Here is a 16,876-nt window from a genome sequence, read left to right as displayed (position 1 = left end):
ACTTGGAGGCTGGACCTGTGCGACTTACCACGTGCTCACTGACGTCTCGGCCAAGGCCGGCGGCCTGCTGGCTTTGATAGTATTCTAACTGCTTTTCTGCCAGTTCTACCCGTTGTAAGAGATTCTCGATAAAGTCCTGGAGCCGAGCTTTCCCTTGAACCTCCTTCTCAGCTGCTGCTTCGAGGAAATGGTTGAATGTAACAACTTCTCTGCAAGGAAAAATGTCAGAACACAAAATGGAGAAATAAGACAGGAATTCATTCATTCAACACATATTTACTGAGTGCCTACTGTGTCAGATACTTCCCTAGGCAGTATGGCCACAACAATGATAAAAGAGAGAAAACTCCAGTTAAGTGATCACATTTAGAGATTACCTTTTAGTAGAAGGAGAGAGTCATTATAAAATATACAAATAAATATGTATGTCAGGCAATGGTAACTGCTAAGGAGAAAACTGAAACTGGGTACAGGGGAACAGAGAGTGAGGGAGGAATGGAAGGAGAGAGCCATATTTTAGCAAGCAAAGTCAGGGACGACCTATCGGACAGGGCAACATTTGAACAGACAACCTGAAGGAGGTGAGGAATAAGCCATGCAGACACCTGAGAGGAACAAGCAGGGCCCTCGGCGGGACCATGCAGGTGGCTCTGAGGTACAGAAAGGAGGGCTGCGTGGCCGGAGCAGAGTGGGGAATGGGGAGGGCAGTGGGAGCAGTGAGCCAGGTAGGGCCTCAGAGGTCACTGTGAGATTCCAGATTTTATGACAAATGATGCGGGAAACCATTGGACACTTGTGAGAAAAGTTCTGACTTACATTTTAAGAGTCTGGATGTTGGGGGAGAAAAGACTACAGGGAGGGAAGGTATGGAAGCAGGAGGCCATGCTGAACACCAAAGTGCATAAAATGAGTCACAGTGTCCAATAGTATATTTTGAGCAAACACCAATAGTATGTTTTGAGCAAACAGCCCAAGAAACACCATCCTGAGGGAAATCCAAGGTCCATTGGGAAAGCTATTTTAGCTGACATAAGAGAAACAGCGTGCAGGTTGCCCTTCCCTAAAAGTTGAGCAAAATACCTCAAACCATCCTCCTGATAATTCTACATGATTCATCGTGACTAACAAATCCTGAAAATTTTTCATAACTTTATTGCTATTTTATATCTTTTTATTTCTAATGCAAATATGAAAATAACACTTTCCTGATTTATAACTAAATAAGGTCTTTATTAAAAAATTCAGACACATTAAAAATATAAGGAAGAAAATATCACCTACAATTCCAATATCCTGAGACCACCACCATTAATATTTTGGTAGCCATCCTCAGGAGCATCTCTACAAACACACCCACACCCACACACACACACACACACACACACACACACAGGTGTTCACCTTTTCCTCAAGCCAAGTACCAGGGAATCAGCACTACTATTAGGTGTATATTATCACAATTCTCTTCATCTGATTTGCCTCACTTACTAAGAAATCATGAAGATCCTTTGAGCCATCCCCTTTGGATGTTCTGCCACCCCCACTGGGGCTAATGAATTCCATAATTTCACTACCTGTTGGATATAGTATTTCTTTTATGTTTCTTCAAAATCTCTCGCAACCTTCAGGGAGTGGCCCCTCTTTTTTCCACCATGTTCAACTTATGCAGAACCAGGATTCTGAAGACCGACCATTGTTCCCCCAGCCTCTTTCATTTTAGATAAGGGAATCCTTTTTTTCTTAATCTAACTTCATGCAGTTCTACACAGTCAATTAAATTTACTGCCTTCTCTGCATCTCTCAACCTCCACTTGATTTTTATTTTCCATTAAGCTCCATAATTTCTTGAGAGCAGAACTTCAGGGAAGTTCCGCCCAGGAGGTCACAGTTTTGCAGAAGGTCTTGCGAAATAGCTGATAGTAGCTTCCAGCTCCTCCAGACTGTACGGCGAGTCAGCATGCCACTTCTACAATTAGTCGTGATTTTTCTCTCTCAAATACATTATGGCACACTTGGTCATACTGAAACTTTGCTGACGCTTCCTACAGAGTCTCTGCAAAACCTTTGGAATTATACATTTACAAAAACAGAAAAAAGTCTCCAGCCCCATGGCCCAGCGGTTAAGTTTAGCACACTCTGTTTTGGTGGCCCGGGTTTGGATCCTGGATGCAGACCTACAGCCCTCGGCAGCAGCCACACTACGGTAGCGACCCACATACAAAATAGAGGAAGATCAGTACAGACGTTAGCTCAGGGCAAATCTTCCTTGAGCAAAAAGAGGAAAAATGGCAATAGATGTTAGCTCAGGGTGAATCTTCCTCAGCAGAAAATAAAAAAAAAAATAGAAAAGAGACTGGTTCTAAAAAGGATTCACTCAAAGAATTGCTCATTATACCAACCCCCTTTTTTCTAGTTTCCTATCCAAGATCAAACATAAACCCCAATCCTGTAATAATTCCATTATCTTTCAGCAGCTAATAAATATTCACATAAGAGAAGTAAGAGTCCCTTTGGAAAGGAGTTTTCTTTCATCAGCAAGTTTCAAGTTTATTTCCAGATGTTTACGTATGAGCCCCGAATAGAAGATGTGCACTTGCCAAGCTGTTCAGGCCATGGACACAAGCCAATTTTCAAACTCTACCATCATTCAGCTTTGATCTGCCTCCCAGGTGAGTCACAAACCTTAACTAGCAGCAAAATAGTGCAGGGTCCGTCTGGGTGCTACATTTAGCCCTTTCAAGGTTCCTAGTTATGGCTGAGATCCTTCAGATGGAGTATCTTCACAGCTCAAAAGCACCACTAGAAACACAGCCCAGGAAAATGGCTGTTGCTTCCTCTTTCTAACATTAAGGCTTCAATTCATTCAGCATCAAGCCCATTACAGAGACTTCCTGGGTGATACTTACGGTAACTGAATCATGAAATAGTCTCCAAATTGTACTTAAGGGAAAACAACCAAAAACCCAAAACGCTCATTCCCATCAAACAGAAAAACATAGAAAAAAGAGTCTAGTGTTACTTGTTTTTCAATTCAATTTGGTTTATAATAGTTACTATATTGAATTTATTAAAGACCTATTTCACATTTATTATGGAAAATATGAACATTGACCTACTGCAGGATCTAACTGGGCAAAGGCTGATGAGTTGTTTGTTCTCTGCTCTAAGCCCATCACTCAATACAATACACGACACATAATAAATATTCAATAAATATTGGTTGTAATTAATGTTTGAACAGGACAAGGAAGAAACAAAAAGTGAACCATAATCCTACCACCCAGAGGTAATTACTGTCAACATCCTGGTATATTTTTTCCACTCTTTTTAATCTGTGCATATTTAGTATTCTGGGGCTTTTGGGCTGTACAGTTTAGAACATAAAAGAGCAATATTTGACATCTTAATCCCACAGGATTAACATCTCAAAAGCAAGAAAACAAATCTGAATGCCGTTTCTGATTGTGGCTGTATTGTTTTTTGGTTTTTTTTAAAGATTGGCACCTGAGCTAACAACTGTTGCCAATTATTTTTTTCTCTTTCCTGCTTTTTCTACCCAAATCTCCCCAGTACATAGCTGTACATTTTAGTTGTGGGTCCTTCTAGTTGTGGGACATGGGATGCCACCTCACCGTGGCCTGATGAGCTGTGCCATGTCTGCCCCCAGGATCCGAACCGGTGAAATGCTGGGCCGCTGAAGCAGAGGACGCAAACTTAACCCTCAGCCATGGGGCCGGCGCCATGTGGCTGTATTCTTAAATTATGTAATGTTTTGCTACTGGTTCCACATAAAACTGTCACAAATTAACATTAATGCTCCTCACCAACCATGGAGTGTTATGTCATGCTACAGAAGCATCTTTTTCTAACCTCCTCCTCATTCAATTATTTTGTGCCTGAAGCTGAGAACTTAATTCCTTTGTATTTTTCAACCAACCTGGCACCAATGCTCACCTAATTTCAGTTTATGGATGTTTCACATCAACTAAAAAACAAGACATTAAAAACAAGGCTGATATTTTAATTTTAAATTAGAAGTTACACAAGACAAGGGCTGGAGAAATTCATCACACTGAGATTGTGTTTGGGTATCTGTATTAGATAAAAACAGTAACAAAAACCAGAGACTAATTGTGGAATATCATGTGTACAACTCCAGATTCCCCTTTCACATCCTGTTCAGTCTGGATTAACAATATCCAGGAAGACATATTATTTCCCCAAGGATTCTTGGGAATTTCCCGAATGGAAAAGAAAGAGGACTAACCACGTTGCATTTGTAATCTCTTTAATAATTGTACTCCAAAGAGTAAAATATCCATAAAAAGTGCAAGACAGACCAATGGATTTCAATGTAAGAGAGAACAAAATATTCACTGATATAATTTCAGATTCCACGTTGCCATTAACTTTTAGGAAACTACCAATTGTCAAGTTTTGGCATAGCATCAAAGCAGAATATCTATTATTCTCTGGAAAGGCTATTAAAATACCCCTCCATTCTCCTACTACAAGTCTGTGTGAGACTGGATTTCCCTCATCTACTTCAACCAAAACAATAAATCTGCAACCGATTAAATGCAGAAGAACTAACAAGGTCCAGTTGCATTCTATTAAGCCAGACATTAAAAATATTTGCAAAACTTACACAACGATGCCACTCTTGTCGCTAAACTGTTTCTGGGGAAACAAGTTATTTATATGTTAAAATATGTTATTTATGTTAACAAGTAACGGATTTCTTATCGCTATTTTTAAATGAATTAATAAGTGTTTTTTAAATTTCTAAGTTTTAATTTCTAATATAGTCATGTGCTGCATAAAGACGTTTCGGTCAACAACGGACCACATATACAATGGTGGTCCCAGGAGTACCAGACAGCCTAGGTGTGCAGCAGGCTCTACCATCTAGGTTTGCGAAGCACACTCTATGACGTCCACACAAACATGAAATCACCTAAGAACGCATTTCTCAGAACATGTCCCCCTTGTTAAGTGACCCATGCTGTAAATATCAACAGGTATAAACCCACACAAACAAAAGCTTTTTGGGTTCTTCAGATTCCTTTTAGAACTGTAAGGGGAAGGGAGGCCAAAAAGTTTGAGAACTGTAGCCATACTGTGTACCAGAGTGATCCTGAACCTCAGACCTCTGCGGAGGGTGGACAACGTGGCCTGGAACAGTAAGATACAGCCAGGATCCAAACGTCTATTTATTCCAATATTCAGTAACTCAACCAACATTTACTGAGTGCTCCCAGGTACTGGGCTCAGTGCTGGGGCACTCATGAACCCATGACCATCTTCATGAAGCTTACTGCCTAACCCGGGGGTCAGCCACCTTGTCCTATGAAGGGCCAGGGAGTACATATTTCAGGCTCTGCAGGCCATGCAGTCTCTGTCACAACTATTCAACCCTGCCTAGCACAAAAGAGCCATAGACCACATGTAAACAAATGAGTGTGGCTGTGTAACAACAAGACTTCATTGTTTATATATTTTTACTTTATTTATGAACACTGACATTTGAATTTCATATAATTTTCATATGTCATGAATTATTACTTTTCTTTTCAATTTTTTGCAGCCATTATTAAAATGTAAAAACCATCCTTAGCTCATGGGCTCCACAAAAATAGGTAGCAGGCTGGATCTGGCCGGTGGTGTGCTGACTCCTGATGAAGCGAGAGAAGCAGACACTAAAAGAAACAAGTACTCTGGGGCTGGTCCAGTGGTGTAGTGGTTAAGTTCGCACGCTCTGCTTCAGCGGCCTGGGGTTCCTGGGTTCCGATTCTGGGTGCAGACCCACACACCGCTCGCCAAGCTATGCTGCGGTGGCATCGCACATACAAAATAGAGGAAGACTAGCACAGATGTTAGCTCACGGCCAATCTTCCTCACCAAAAACAAAAGAAACAAATACTGGAACAAACATGCAATTACAAAGCTGAGCTGAATGTGACTAAGAAAAAGAATAATATGCTATCAGACAGAAGAGTAAAAACACTTGTGTGGTTTCATTGTAGGTTCTCAACCCTGTAACTCAGCATATGGTGTGAAAGCTGGAAGACCAGATGAGGCTATAAGGGCAAACCTGAGTGAAATTCAATCAGGGTGTGGGTACAGACTAGCCATGAGGAAATTAACCGATTCTAGGCTACTTCCAGCCCCATCTTTGACTTCTTGTTTGTTTTTTCAAAAAAAAAAAGGTTAAATATGATTAAATCCAAGGTTTTAAGTTTTAAGCTTCAGTGGGAAATTTGCTCACTAAAAGCAATATTTGATACTCAAGGAAAAAATACCAGTATAATACAAGAAACTGGACTGAAGTTCATTATCACGCTGGATGATCTGCAGACCTAGAAATCTGTCAGTATCCTGAGATTCACAGACATTTATATACAAACACAGTGAAGGAGCAATGAGTGAAAAAGCCCTCTCAACACAATCAAAGCTTTATTTAGGGAAAATATTTGTTCACTCATGAACTCGTTCATTACAGGATGGCCATAAGGTCTGAAACATAAATATTATTGCATTTTTTACAGATTGAACCCCCTCTGTTACTTCTCCTGAGGCAGGTTAAAGACAGGTTAAACCAGAAAAATCAAAGACATACTATCATGTGAACAACACATTCTAGAAGGAGGCGCAGAGAGAGAGGGACGCGTGCATTAATGCACTGTGGCGCTCTCTGCAATTTTACACGGGCGTTGAACTACACACTGTTAACGAGGGACAGCACACTCATCATATCACATATTGTAATCTACTACCAATAAACCATTTACTACTCCCCCAGGTCTCCAGCTTTCATGGCCATCCTGTAGCCTTGTGTTCCCCTCGGACCTCATCAATGCACATCACCTCTCTCTCTGCTCCACCATCAGTGAATTCCCTTCATTCAGCCAGATTCTTACTTTTGCACAAGCTGTTCCTCCACCAGACTTCCTCCCCATGCCTTTCCCAAGCCCCCACTCTTAATGATCCCTTCAACCTCAGGGCTCTCCTGTCAGGAAGCTTTCCCAGACACAGGCCTGGGTGCGGATCAGCTGACCTGTGTTCTCCCGCAGAACCTCCTATCACAGACCACACCGCAGAGAACTAGTTGTGCCGTCTACCCCATTCCACTGTGAAGTCAGTGAGTTCGGGGACCCTGCCTGCTCCTTCACTGTGGGACCCCCAGCACCTAACATAAGCCCAGCAGACAACAGGGGCTCAGCAAATTTCTGCCGAATGCATGAAATGTGCAACTACATCTCTAGCTGAATATCTTTAATTGATGAAAAGATCCTTAGATTTCTTTTTTAATTTTTTCTAGACAAGTCGTAGGGCATAAAACCAGTCAGTAACCTACAATACGGGTATCTCCCACAGGAGCCGGGGCAGGATCTAACACTGATGCCTCTCTTCAATTCTTAAACAACACTTTAACATCAGCTTCTCGTCCCAAAGGTAAAGCTCTACCAAGTCACTTAAATTTCATTTTACAGTACTGATTTATGAACCTCTTCAGAGGCATATGAAATGGTAAAAATACCTCTTGCTAAAAATAGTCTAGCTATTGATCACAGACCACCTGAGACAGACCGTAATGTCAGCCAGGAGACAAACCCTGAAGCCAAAGTTAACCGCCTCCAAGCACCGGGAGCCTGGCTGCCAGCTCGGAGCTCAGGGTCGGCTCCTGTGTACCCATGGGGCCCCACAAGGTGGAATCTGCACCTGCCACAGGTCTGGGGCCACGTCACCTCTCTACTCTTGTCACCGGCCCTTTTCCTCATTTTTCTTTTTTGGATTCTTTGAAGAAATCAAGGAGCATATATTTCTCATTAAGGATTTAAAAAACATGGGAAAGTCAAATTATTCTTATTGATTCTAAGTAGACCAACACTACATTCTGAGCTCCTCAGGCCAGAGAGAGAGAGGGGCTAGGGGGAGAGGAGAGAGAGAAAGGGGGAGGGGGAGAGAGAGAAAAATAGCAAATCTTCCTGGGTCTCAAATTTTACCACATGACATCCCTAAGAGAGCATATTTGACAACCGTTTTTTCCTATATTAGTTTGTCAGTCTGCACAGGACATAAGAGGACCCCATTTCTATAAATGCATTAAAATGTGGAGCAAAGAGACCCCTCCCCGTCCCACTGAACTCCACATCTAACATGAGTTTTCTTGGCCTGCTTCCTAGCTATGGATCAGTCTGGAGACCAAGTTGTCTATCCACTGCTTTAGCTGATCAAAAAGAGGAAAGACGTAATTAAGTGGAAGGGTTGGGCTGTGCAAAAGCAAGTTACCAAGTCAAACCTGCCTTTTAAAGGAGAGCGTTCCACAGGGGGCTTTGGACAGAAACCTAAATGGACATTACCTGGCTCAGGCCACCCCTATATGTCTCTTTTATCATATCCCTAATGATCTGTTTAACGTCTATTTTCAAACCTTCTGGTCTGTTCCTGCCATGAAAGCAGTAACTGGACTCACTTGGTTTACCACTGTATGACCAGAACCTAGAACAGTATCTGACACTCAATAAAGATTTGTCTTCTGGCTGACTCTTGGGTGGGAACAGGGCAAATGATGAAGGAAGAAGGGAAAGATTACATCTATGGCAGCTTGCAAGGGAGCAGGATGGAAATTAGAGGTGGAATTACAAAGAGGCCGCTCATCATGGTCAAAGGCTGGCAGGGGCACGGGCTCCACCCTGACTGGGCATGGACATCGAGACTTAAGTTAAAAGCACTTGCTGGAAGTCAAAAGCCCTGGGCTGGTGTTCTGGAAGCTTAATATCATAACCATACTTATGACACCACCATTTTCCCATTTCCTAGCACCTTTGATGCCAGCTGACATTTTCTTTAATCTCATCAGAAAAATAAATGATGTCACCATGGCAGCCCTCTCAAAATAGAAAGGAAGCAAGCCCGTTCCAAAATGGGCCAGATTCGGTATTACATAAGTCTTGACACTTCGGGCAAATAGCACATTTTCAAAAGTCTGGCTGTGACACAGCGAATTAATGGAAAAAGCACTCAGCGGAGAGACAGGGAATGTGGGTTCCAGTTTCAGCTTGGCTACCAAATTTTTGTCCTTGAAGAAGTCATTCCACTGCTCTGGGCCTTATTTTCCACATCTGTAAAATGAAGATGTTATCGTGAAGGAGACAAGGGGTACATTCCAGCACTAAAATTACACAGTCCCCTTAGGGGCCATCTCTAACGGTCACTTCCTTGCTGTCCTTCAATGTCACTCTCCTCCGGCCACCAATGCATATCCCGCCCCTCCTCACTCCCTCAGCATGGCCTCTCCAGACAGAAAAGTCTGCTCTCTGACATTTCATCAACTTGAAACCATGGCTTGTATTTGAGCACTGGTTCAAATCACCCTGGGTGTGAACATGGGTGTGTTGAGGGGTATGTTTTATTCTTCCTGTGCAGAGTGTAAGCTCCTTTGTGAAAAAGACCAAGAATTTTATGTTCCCCCCACACACCTAGCACAGTTCTGGGCACATCACAGGTGCTCAGTCAGGACTCTGCAACCTCATCAGCAGAAAAGCGTGCGAGTAAATTTAGGATTACTGTTGTCACACCGATATTCTCCACGACCCAGGTGATCGACTCTGCCAGGAATCAGCTCCTCTCCACATCCATCCTCTCCTGTGAAGCGATACCTTTGCTGCAAGGGTGGCCAGGATTGATTTACCTGATTACTGCCAGTGCTACCCTTACAGCTCTGAAGACTTGAATAAGTAAATACCTGTTTCCATAGGACTTTTAAAGTGGCAGAGACTTCACAACCATGATGAGCAACCTCTTTCTTGGATTTGCACTCCAGAAACAAACAGATTCGGTCATGCGCCACATAATGACATTTCAGTCAACAATGGACCACATAGATGACCAGGGTCCCTTAAAATTAGTACCACATAGCTTAGGTGTGTAGCAGGCTATACCATCCAGGTTTGTGTAAATACACTCTATGATATTCCCACAATGACAAAATTGCTAACGACGCATTTCCCAGAACATATCCTTGATGTCAAGCGATGCATGACTATACTTCTCGACAGAGGGACACTGAGACTCACCAGCAAAAAAGCACAAAATATTGCCAATTCAAACAATCTCCTGTGCTGTGGAGCATATATAAGACTTCTACAATCTGAGGTGATTCAGCCTACAGACGGCCTCAGGGCAGAATCGGCCCTTGAGTCGTTCATTCGTTTGAAAGGATTCTAAACTTGGAAAAATCCATAAGCAAGGGAGCCTCATGTGAATGTTAAATATTAGATGTTTGCGGGTTTTTTTAACTGAATCTACTATCTGTGTCTCAAAGGGTCCCCAGAGTTTAAGTCAACTTCAAATGCGACTGTAATCACCTACTTCTTTCACAAATGGGCCTTGAGAGCTCATACGGAAGGGTTTAGAGCAGGGGAGCACAGCTCGTTATGTTCCCTGGTCAAATAGGGTCCTTCTGTATCGGAAAGGTCACCTCTTTGGTGGAAAGCACAGCTCTGAGAGGGATGGTGAGGAGGGAAGAGGCACCGCCCAGCCAGGCAGATCTAGTCAAATTAACCTGGTTGCAATGGTGTGGCAGATAGGCAGCTGGCTCGCTCTGCATCCCCATTTCAGGGGGTTGGGGAGTTGCGGAGGCTGGACACTGTAGACACTAAGGGCCCAAGCCACAGTCGCTCTCTCAGACCAAGAGCTCCACTGTCCTTCCTGGAAACAAGACTCTTTCAGTCCTATCTTATGTACAGAAAGAGTTATTATTTGAGGCTTGAATACAGAAACTGACGGGACAGGCCAAATGAAGGCTTAAAAAAATGAAGACTTTATTTTATGTTTAAAAGTTTAAGGCAGTTTCATTGTATTTTCATTTAAAGTGTGTGTTTTTTTTAATGTCATTGCTTTTCTTCCCTAGTAGCCCAACAAGGTCATACTAAAAATCAACTCATAATTTACCCTCAGATATACTCACAATGAACAAAGATCTAAGTATGGGTGTTAACTGAGGCACTACAGTCATACGTTGCCTAATGATGGGGATAAGTTCTGAGAAATGCATCATCAGCTGATCTTGGCATTGTGCGAACATCCTAGAGCGAACCTACACAAACCTGGACGGTATAGCTACTACACACCTAGGCTATGTGGTATTTATCTGTGGATCACCATCATATATGCAGTCCATCGTTGAACAAAACGTCATGATGTGGCACATGTACTAGGAAAACACAATAAAACCATGCATTCATCAATAGCAAACTCGATTAAATCAGCCATGATGCAGCCATGCCCTGGAATACCATGCAAGAGCCAAAAGGCATGACATAACTTCATATTTAGCGCATGAATCATACTGACAACATACTACATTATAACAAAAAACCTCCACAGACAAGCGGCAGAATGGTACATGTCATGATTCCGTGTGGGAAAACACAGTAACTCTCTATGTGTGTATAAAGTGCATATGATTGTTTGCTCATAGGAAAGGTCTAGAAGGACATTCACTGAACTAAACAGCGGCTGTCCCCCGAGGATGGGGTGAGATATGCCTGGAGAAGACAGAGGACGTTTAACATAATTCTACCCTGTCAGATTTTTTTTTTAAGTATGCATTAGTTTTTCAGTTGGTCCTGGATTAACTACAACTCATTATCATTACCGATCCACGCATGGCCCACTTTTACTTAAGTTAGTTCAGTTATTTTTAATAATAAAGCACTCTTGAGCTCACCACCTGAAATAAAAGCTAGACCCTTGACGATAACCTAGATCTAACCCTGCCATGATATTGTCTTCCCATACTCCAGGCCACCACCAACCCAAATCCCACGTCCATTATTACTTGTGTCATTAATAAACAAAATACAACAAATATATGCAAACAATCTGGTTCCTTTTAAATTCATTGCTCTTGAATCAAACAGAAATACCACAACATTTAATTCTAGGCTTTTCTCTGCACCACAGGGCAACCCCATCTGCCATTTTTCCGGTGGTGCTATGTTAGTCACCCTGGTGGCCATAACATTCACGGCACTAACTTTCCACCAGGAAAGACCAGAAGCCAAGAGAGAAATACTTTTCGTTAGAGATGATCTCCCTAAAAGCAAAGTAAATCAGTGGCTGATTCAAATCTGTCCTCACTAGCAATTTAACAAATGTCTACTTGAGCAGAGCAGGATTGCCCTCTGGGTAGAATGTTAAGCATTTAGTGATAGCTGGTGAGGATCGCTTTAATAAATAGGGTTTCTAAGCCTCTTACCAAATGGAGGAAGCTTTAATTATTACATTTTAAGAGACAGTACAAGAGAGAAGAGTGCCAGAGGGCAAAGAAAGCACGAAATTAAGTCAATCTCTATGACAGAACTCAAATTATTTGGAAACCTTCCTTCTAGTATGCTTTAGTCTATCAATTTTCATGTTCTTTGATTCTATGAATTCTGAGCCTCTTTTTAAAATTAAACCCAACACTCTGTATTTGGGAAATACACTTCATTGTTACGCATACTTTCCTAGTTTGGGTTGAATCCATACTTATTGATAAGGAAATACTTTTCCAAGTACAATAATTTTTACAAGAACTTCTCTGATCATTGTAAACTGACACTGAAAACCAGCGTCAATTCTTTGCAAGGAGGCATGACTTAGCCTAGTATCACATATCAGTTTACAAAAAGAAAATTCTCAAACTTACATCATAGAAGTATAGCAATCTCAGAAAATTTCCTCTGGGTTTCCTAATGTCTGCTTCTTCCAAATAAAAATTATAATTAAGTGGATTCTCAGCTATCGACATTTAATTAACATAGGCTGTTAAGCCAAACAGCAAAGAAGCCAAAATTATTTGTATTCAGAGCATATTTTTATACTTGAATAAGACAGCATCTCACGTTCTGGACTTTCCTCCATGGAGACCCTCAAGAAGGAGTGGCTCCCGGAGCAGGCCCTTTCTGCCTTCCCATTCAACGGCCCCCAACACCAGCTGGCGCTGGGAACAGATCCCACCACAGAGAGACTGAACCACTCTTCTCTCTAAAAACAGTATCTGCAGTTTACAGTTTCCAAGGTGAGAAGGGATTAGATATTTTGACTTTCACGTTGCTTGGCTGCAGACCACACAAAGAGAGGGTACAAAATATTAAAAGCCTTGTGCCTCCTACATTCAACTATCTCGCTGAGAAATGCAGCCCAGGTATCTGCAAGCAACAAAAACCAAACCTCACTTAACATTTGCTTGTAACTCGCAGGGAGGTGCCCACAGCAATGCGGTTAGCATCCTGTTCAGGCGCCACTTACTCCTCTTTCCTGAGAAGCTCCTCCTCGGACTCCGTCAGGCGCTGCCTCAGCGCCGCAATCATCTCCACGGCCACGTCCACCTGTCTATTCAGGGCCCGCTCTCGTCTCTGAACTTCCTGCTTTTTCTGAGTCAGCTGAACAAAAGCTGCCCGAACTTCCAACAGTTCAGCAGTTTTCTGAGCCAACTCTTTGGTGAGTTTATCAATTCTCTTCTCGATGGTCCTGTCCACGGCTTCCACCATCCGATTGAACTTTTCTCTGACATGTGCCTCGAAAGAAGCTTTGGTGTCTGGGGCGGGAAGGCCGGGACTCGACCGGGACCCATCCAGCGAGTCTGCACGGAGGTCCACTGCAGTGTAGGTCTGCACGTAGGACACAGGTCTCTCTGCCACCACCTCGAATGGCTTCCTGTCCTTGGAGTGTTCGTGTGAAATGCTATACAAGTTAACATAGCTCGGCTTCTGCTTCACCACGTTGCCACAGCTCTGCAATTTTGCCTGTTTCAGGGGTTCTGAGGAGGTGACTAGGTCTGTGTCTTTGAGGGATGGAAGGAGGCTGCATTTTGTCAAGAGGGTTCTTTCCTGGTAGCTGTGACTGAATTCCAGATGGGCCCTCAACGACGACAGGCTTCTAAATCTGGTATGGTCTCCACACCTCGGGCAGCGGAATGGCAGGCACACAGCAACATTCTCAAAGGACTCCTGCCAGGGGTATCTGCTTTCCTCAAAAGCCTGCTGTTGCATTACTCTAAAAGTCCTGGGCAGAGGAAAATAAAACGAGTAGTTTACATGTCTGTTTAAACAATGCTACTGAAGTGATTGTTGCTGCTCATCTTTACGAGGGCAGAGGCTTTTCGGTTTCAGTTGCAGATATTACCTTATGTTAAAATTAAAACCTACACCCCACGGGCCAAATCTAGGTACAGCCATCTGTTTCCATATTGTCCACTACTATTTTTCCACTAAGTGACAGAGGTGAGTGGCTGAGTCAGAGACTCTATGGCCTGCAAAGCCAAAATTACTTACTACTTGGCCTCTAGAGAAAAAGTTTGCCAACCCCTGTCTAGGATAAAAAAGGTGGGTAACATTCCCTTTTCACAGATGAGAAAATCGGAGCAAAGAGGTAAAGTAATTAATCCGAGGCCAGACGGGAAGTGGCAGATCCAGAAGTGGAATTCAAGTTTTCTGCCCTCCTGAATTTAGTAGACTAACTGCAAAACCGTGCCCTAGTTTACTGATACAATCCTGATAAACATGAATGCATAAAATGAGGAAAATTCACATGAATTGTTAAAATAGGTCCTAAGAGAGAAAGCTCTGCGATCTTTCCTCAAGTATAGGAAGGATATTATTCAAACTAGGCACAGTGGCATTAAGCACACCATCAGCTGGAAAGTTTTCCATCTAAGATTTTTGCCGTTACTTTGTCCTTTAATTATTGCTGTGATGGCATAAGTTAAATGTTATCCTAACAATAACGACCTTCTATACTAAAGATTTACTGAAATTTGGGAACCCAAGGGGTCAAATATCATTTGACCTAAGTGGGGCCGTGGCCAAGACTATCAAAATAGGGTGTTCTGGATGGACTGCCTTGTCTCTGATGCTGTTTTAACAAGACAACCTCTAGACATAGCCAACGTGTGAACCAGGTAGGTATGAGCATAACTTTTTTAATAACAGGAAGTTCTTATTTCCTAGTAGGAATGTATCTTCGCCCTAGCAACAGATGACTGCTAGCAACCCAATTCTGCAAGCAGCGCACATCTATTCCCTCCCTTAACGGTTTCGACTTAAACGTATCAAGCATTGGGCCAAAAAAGTGGGAGACCAGGTAAGGGTCTAAACCGAAAACTGTTGTTACTGGGCCCTCAACCGCTTCAAAGGCAGAGGTGCAAACGGTCCCCAGACAGCTAGGCAAATCTTCCAGGTTATCAAGCCTCTGGTCCGCAGAGCGGAACCTCTTCCCGTGCTACACTGGGTTGTTTAACCATCGGTTTTCTGGGTATGAGATGCAAACCCCAGGAATGGGATGCGAACCCGGGCCAAACACGCAGGCAAGAGGGGAAGGAAGGGGAAGTCAGGATTCTAGGGGGCCATAGTAAAGAGGTGGCATTCTTGGATGGGGAAAAGGGTAACCACACACTCCGGGAGTACTCAAGCTTCCAGGGGCCCAGCGGAAACCCCAGTCCACCGGGTTAGCAGGGAAGCCTTAGTTTCCTCCGCCTGGGCAGGGCAGGCCGGCAACGACCTGCCTCGGGGGTCCGACTCTCCCCGCCCCCGCTCCTCGGCAAGCCAGCCCGCGGGTGCCGAAGCGCGCAAGTGCGCACGCGAGTTTCTGCAGGTGGGGCCGAGAAGCCCGAGTGCCCGCCGCGCAGAGGGGACGGGACCTCCTGCCCAGCCCCGGCCGGCCCCCTCCGCCGCGCCCCCTGGGCTGGGCCGCCGGCGCACACGCGCCGCGGCCGCCACTTACCCGACTTGTTGCTGCAGCTGCAGCTGCTGCTGCTGCCGCCGCGGCCGGTGCTGCTGCTGCTGCGGGAGCGAAGCGGTTTTCAGCAGAGCCGTAAATCAGGCTGAGGCGGCCCGCTCCCACCCCCGCGCGCCCCGGCGCCGGGCCGAGCGGCGGCCAGGGCGGAGCGTGGCGCGGCCGGCGGGGGCGGCGCGGCGGGCCGGCCCGCGAACGCCCGGGGTGCCTGGAGCGCGTGGCCCCTGGAGCGCGTGGCCCCGTGGGTGACACCCCGGGCCCAGCTGCCGGGAGCAGCGTGCCCTCCCCCCACCCGCCCAGGGAGCGGGATCGGGATTCCGCTGACACACGGGGAGAGATGCTGGGATCGCTCCCCGGGGAAGACAAGGGGAAAAGTGTGCCCACCTCGGAGGCGCTGCGCTTTCTGCAGGCCCTCACAAGCTTTTATGCACTTTACAGTTGTTCAAGAGCGGGAGAGCGTGGACGAGGATGGAGCGTGGCTGGGAATTTTCGAAAATCTGCCGGCAAGGTCCGGGTGTTCATATTAGGACCTTGGTCATCCTAAGCAACGGGAAGAGACTGTCCCAAATAAGTAGCCTTCCTAGCGGAGTGTTCTGGTGCTAAGTTAACCGACAGAACTAAATCTGGTAAAGTGTATTGGTTGTGAATAAGTAAAACAAGATCCCCCCATCCGCGGTCCCCCTCCCCGGCACCCCCTCCCCCCCACGCAGAAGCAAAGATTTATCAACCGAGAGTTTATTTCCTTCTACAAGACCCTAGTGACTCAGCTTTAAAAAAAAAAAAACTGTTTTGGGATATTCCCAGTCTTAACTCTTGAAATATGAAACCAGGATAAAAGTTATTGTTGTGTTTTCTTGTCAAAAAGAGATTGTTCATTTGTAGACAGTTATTTAAATGCATCTTCTTGACTCCTCAGGGTGTCTCTGTTCTCAGAGCTTACTATTACTCATTTCAACACTGATTTTATTTTAACTGTAAATATCTCAATAATTATCTTAGGTTTTTTTTTTTTTAATGAACAAATGAATCATCACATCGATGTAATTAAGAGCCCAAGCTCTGGAGTCAGACTTGATTCAAATCCTGGCTCTAG

The 16,876-nt window shown here is 44.2% G+C and overlaps 1 protein-coding gene across 2 annotated transcripts in view; it reads right to left on the bottom strand.

Moving 5' to 3' along the window:
* Positions 1 to 15,931, bottom strand: part of ZNF365 (zinc finger protein 365) — a 70,233-nt gene extending 54,302 nt beyond the window's left edge. Inside the window, exons 1-3 of one of the 2 annotated variants that reach the window (XM_044755674.2) lie at positions 15,772 to 15,931; positions 13,300 to 14,055; positions 29 to 209 (exon numbers count right to left, since the gene is read on the bottom strand). In XM_044755674.2, coding sequence (XP_044611609.1) covers positions 29 to 209; positions 13,300 to 14,042 — 924 coding nt within the window. In that variant the 5' untranslated portion in view covers positions 14,043 to 14,055; positions 15,772 to 15,931. The remainder of the gene's footprint in view (positions 1 to 28; positions 210 to 13,299; positions 14,056 to 15,771) is intronic. The other variant, XM_070488585.1, reaches the window with a different exon arrangement.
* Positions 15,932 to 16,876: the final 945 nt, after the last annotated feature.

This window comes from Equus asinus, chromosome 2, assembly GCF_041296235.1.
Source record: "Equus asinus isolate D_3611 breed Donkey chromosome 2, EquAss-T2T_v2, whole genome shotgun sequence".
Lineage (NCBI taxonomy): Eukaryota > Metazoa > Chordata > Mammalia > Perissodactyla > Equidae > Equus > Equus asinus.
The sequence above is the reverse complement of the archived record's forward strand: the minus strand, read 5'-3'. Positions and strand labels throughout refer to the sequence as shown.